Source organism: Aplysia californica, unplaced genomic scaffold (assembly GCF_000002075.1).
Source record: "Aplysia californica isolate F4 #8 unplaced genomic scaffold, AplCal3.0 scaffold00895, whole genome shotgun sequence".
Classification (NCBI taxonomy): Eukaryota; Metazoa; Mollusca; class Gastropoda; order Aplysiida; family Aplysiidae; genus Aplysia; species Aplysia californica.
Window position 1 is genome coordinate 125303 of NW_004798165.1, and position 2981 is coordinate 128283.

At 40.7% G+C, this 2981-nt stretch overlaps 2 protein-coding genes across 2 annotated transcripts in view; both read left to right on the forward strand.

Moving 5' to 3' along the window:
- The window catches only part of LOC118478737 (calpain-5-like), a 6786-nt gene extending 5403 nt beyond the window's left edge, over nucleotides 1–1383 (forward strand). Inside the window, exons 2-3 of the mRNA XM_035972901.1 lie at nucleotides 393–483; nucleotides 1229–1383. Of these exons, the coding sequence (XP_035828794.1) occupies nucleotides 393–483; nucleotides 1229–1383 (246 nt within the window). The remainder of the gene's footprint in view (nucleotides 1–392; nucleotides 484–1228) is intronic.
- Nucleotides 1384–2699: 1316 nt separating this feature from the next.
- Nucleotides 2700–2981, forward strand: part of LOC101856935 (calpain-5) — a gene marked incomplete at its 3' end in the record, with an annotated part of 8770 nt that continues 8488 nt past the window's right edge. The window contains 1 exon segment of the mRNA XM_035972902.1: nucleotides 2700–2720. Coding sequence (XP_035828795.1) covers nucleotides 2700–2720 — 21 coding nt within the window.

Sequence of the window (2981 nt, forward strand, 5' to 3'; positions counted from 1 at the left end):
CAACAACAGCAACAACAACAACAACAACAACAAAAACAACAACAACAACAACAATAATAACAACAACAACAACAACATCAAAAACAACAAGTATGTAAATGTTTTTCTGTCCCTTGGCCACAGTATAGAATGTAGGAGGCGGGCTGTTTCCATATTACCCGACAGAACCCGTTCGAGCAAAAAGAAATACAACATCTCAGCAAACAGTCGAAAATACTCGATAAAATAGTTTCCCCATTTGGGAATCGAACTCTGGTCACCGACGTCTTTGGTGCAGCGGTTGGGCCCTTCCCTACAGCACGCAGGGTATCTGAATTCGATGCCCAAGAGGGGAGATAATAATGTTTATCGAGTATCTCCGTTTTTCTGCTGGGATGTTGTATCCCTCTCAGTCCTGGTTGAGGTGGAGGGCGCCAAAGTTGGGTGATTTCCAAAACTGGGAAGTCAAGATACTTGCGATTGGAGGAGGTGTGGTCGCCTGGGGTTAGGTTAGACGACAAAATTCTTAGAAAAAGGCTGCCAAATTCGGGTGACTTTCAAAACATGAGAGTAATTGGAAACTGCAGATTTACATTTTCTTATTTTGTGTTTCTTTCATCTACGTTTTTCAGAAAACCCACACATATATGCCTTTTAAATCGACATAAAATTGTTTTGCCCAAAACGAAAAATTCGATAAAAAAATGTCCAACTGACGGAAAAATTACGTCGGGGTTTTTTTCGATGTCATTATTTTGATGAGCGTCTTATTTCTAAACATACATATAATCCACCTTCTGCCTTTTTCTATTGGTTTTAATAATGAGGGGGGGGGGGAGGAAATGTATACGTTGATGACAAAAAGAGCCTGTCTTCAAATTATTATTCTCTCTGAGTGATAATCTTTGTTAGCTGGAATGTTAGAGAATGTTTTAAGGAGCGGGTTGTTTCAGCGCGTGAGACATGTTTACTAATGTCCTGTCTTGTTGTGAGTATGCGTGAGTGCACCTAACCTTTGTAACATCTACTGCCATTGTAAACGACCAAGACAAATTTCTCCCTGCGAGATGAATAAAGATTGTCATTGTCATTGTAGTTGAAGGGTGCCATGTGTATGTCTTCACTCGTCCTTTGTTGTTTCTCTTTATCTTATCTTCCTTTTTCCTGGCATAAGGGACCTCACCCCCTTTTTCTGTGCCAATGTGCTTCTTTTTTCCCAAAACTGACCTTTGCCATCTCTATTGTTCAGGAATTTTTCACTTCAAGTTCTGGCGCTGCGGCAACTGGGTGGACGTCGTCATCGACGACTATCTGCCCACGAGGAACGGACGACTCATCTTTACACACTCCAAGTCCAGGAACGAGTTCTGGTCCGCGCTGTTGGAGAAAGCTTACGCCAAGTGAGTCCAACAGGACGCTACCTGAGAATTACAAAGTTCTGTCCGACGTTTTTGGCCGTTTTGAGCTATTAAGACCATGACGTCAGAAGCTAAATGTTCTATCTGCAGTATCCAAATCGTAAGACTATTCGGAGTCCTTAGCAAGATATTCAAAGAATTGCATTTGATAAAGTTTGACAGGTTGCGAGCCTCAACATTTCTGACGCCAAATTTCTCAAAACTAGATACTTAGCAGATAAAACTTTGTAATTCTAAGGTAACAAGAAGCCAAGTGTAATATTTTTACTTTACAGAGAGCAAAGTGGTGTAACAGGTAGGTGCTTTGCTGTTGCATAAGGAAGACCAGAGCTCAGTTCCTGAGTGGAGGTGTTTGCGTTTTTATGTAATCGTATATATATTTCGTCTGTTCGCTTGAACATTATATTCTTCTCTGTCAGTGCCAACCGGGCTGAGGGGTATACAACGTTCCAGCAAAAAGATCGAGATACTCAATGAAAATTCTCCCCACACTGAAATCGAGCTGAGATCTCCTATTTGTGACGGCGAAATAACTACTATCCGCTACACCACAGACGTTGTTACTGCCGCGGTGCAAATCAGTGGAGTGAGCACAAATGAGAAAACTCCTCATCTAGAACCAAAAAGGTTGCGTCGGTGGCCTTGTGATTAAATTACTGGACCCGCGTCCTTGTCAACGGAACTTTACACGACTTTTCAATTTGGCTCTGACCTTTCGGAGACGGACGTAAATTTTGGAGTTCCCACCTCTTAAATAACCTAATCGTGTTAATAGGGGCGTGAAACCTAAACAGTTATACCATTTAGAACCTAAAAAGGATGAGCATTTTGTCGAGAGTCTTAGTCTTTCTGCTCAGACACATTACGGTACCTTGATTTGAAAAATGTGACGCTATAAATTTTGAGTTTCACAACATGGCAAACTTTTTTAAATACAATTCTTTGAATAACTTGGTAACCACTCCAAATATTCTTACGATTTAGATACAGGACACAAAACGTTTAGTTTTTTCATCTCATGGCCTGAATAACTCAAAACGGCCAAAAATGTCAGATAAAACTTTGTAATTCTGAGGTAACGATATCACACGCAGCCCGGGTCAGTCTTGCCCTGCAACGGGCCCGAGTCGTTAACCTTCTAATAAAGACTTAGTGGACTCTTACATCCGAAAGCAGCTGCAGACCATGGGTGACTTTTCGGCGGCACCTTCAGTTCCTACACAAATCCAGTTTCAAAGAAGGTTCGGTGTTGCCTAGCGTTATTAGTTTCTGAAGAAGTAAACAGAATTGAAGAATATCTGTATGAATAACAACGAATTTTGGGTTTGGTTTTTTCTATTTGGGTTTTTTTTTTTTTGCAGCACACATAAATCATATAAGTGCCGACTATTAGCGGTGAAACTAACAAGATAGTAACTATTAAAAAAGAGGAGAGATTAGAACGATAGATGTTTGATAGAAAAGACTGAGCAAAACACACCAAAGGCCCGCCAACCACCCAAAATAATCTTGTAATCTGACCAATGTGTGATTGAATGCACGAATGCAAAGGTCAAATTATAAAATAAGAAATACACCCCTCCC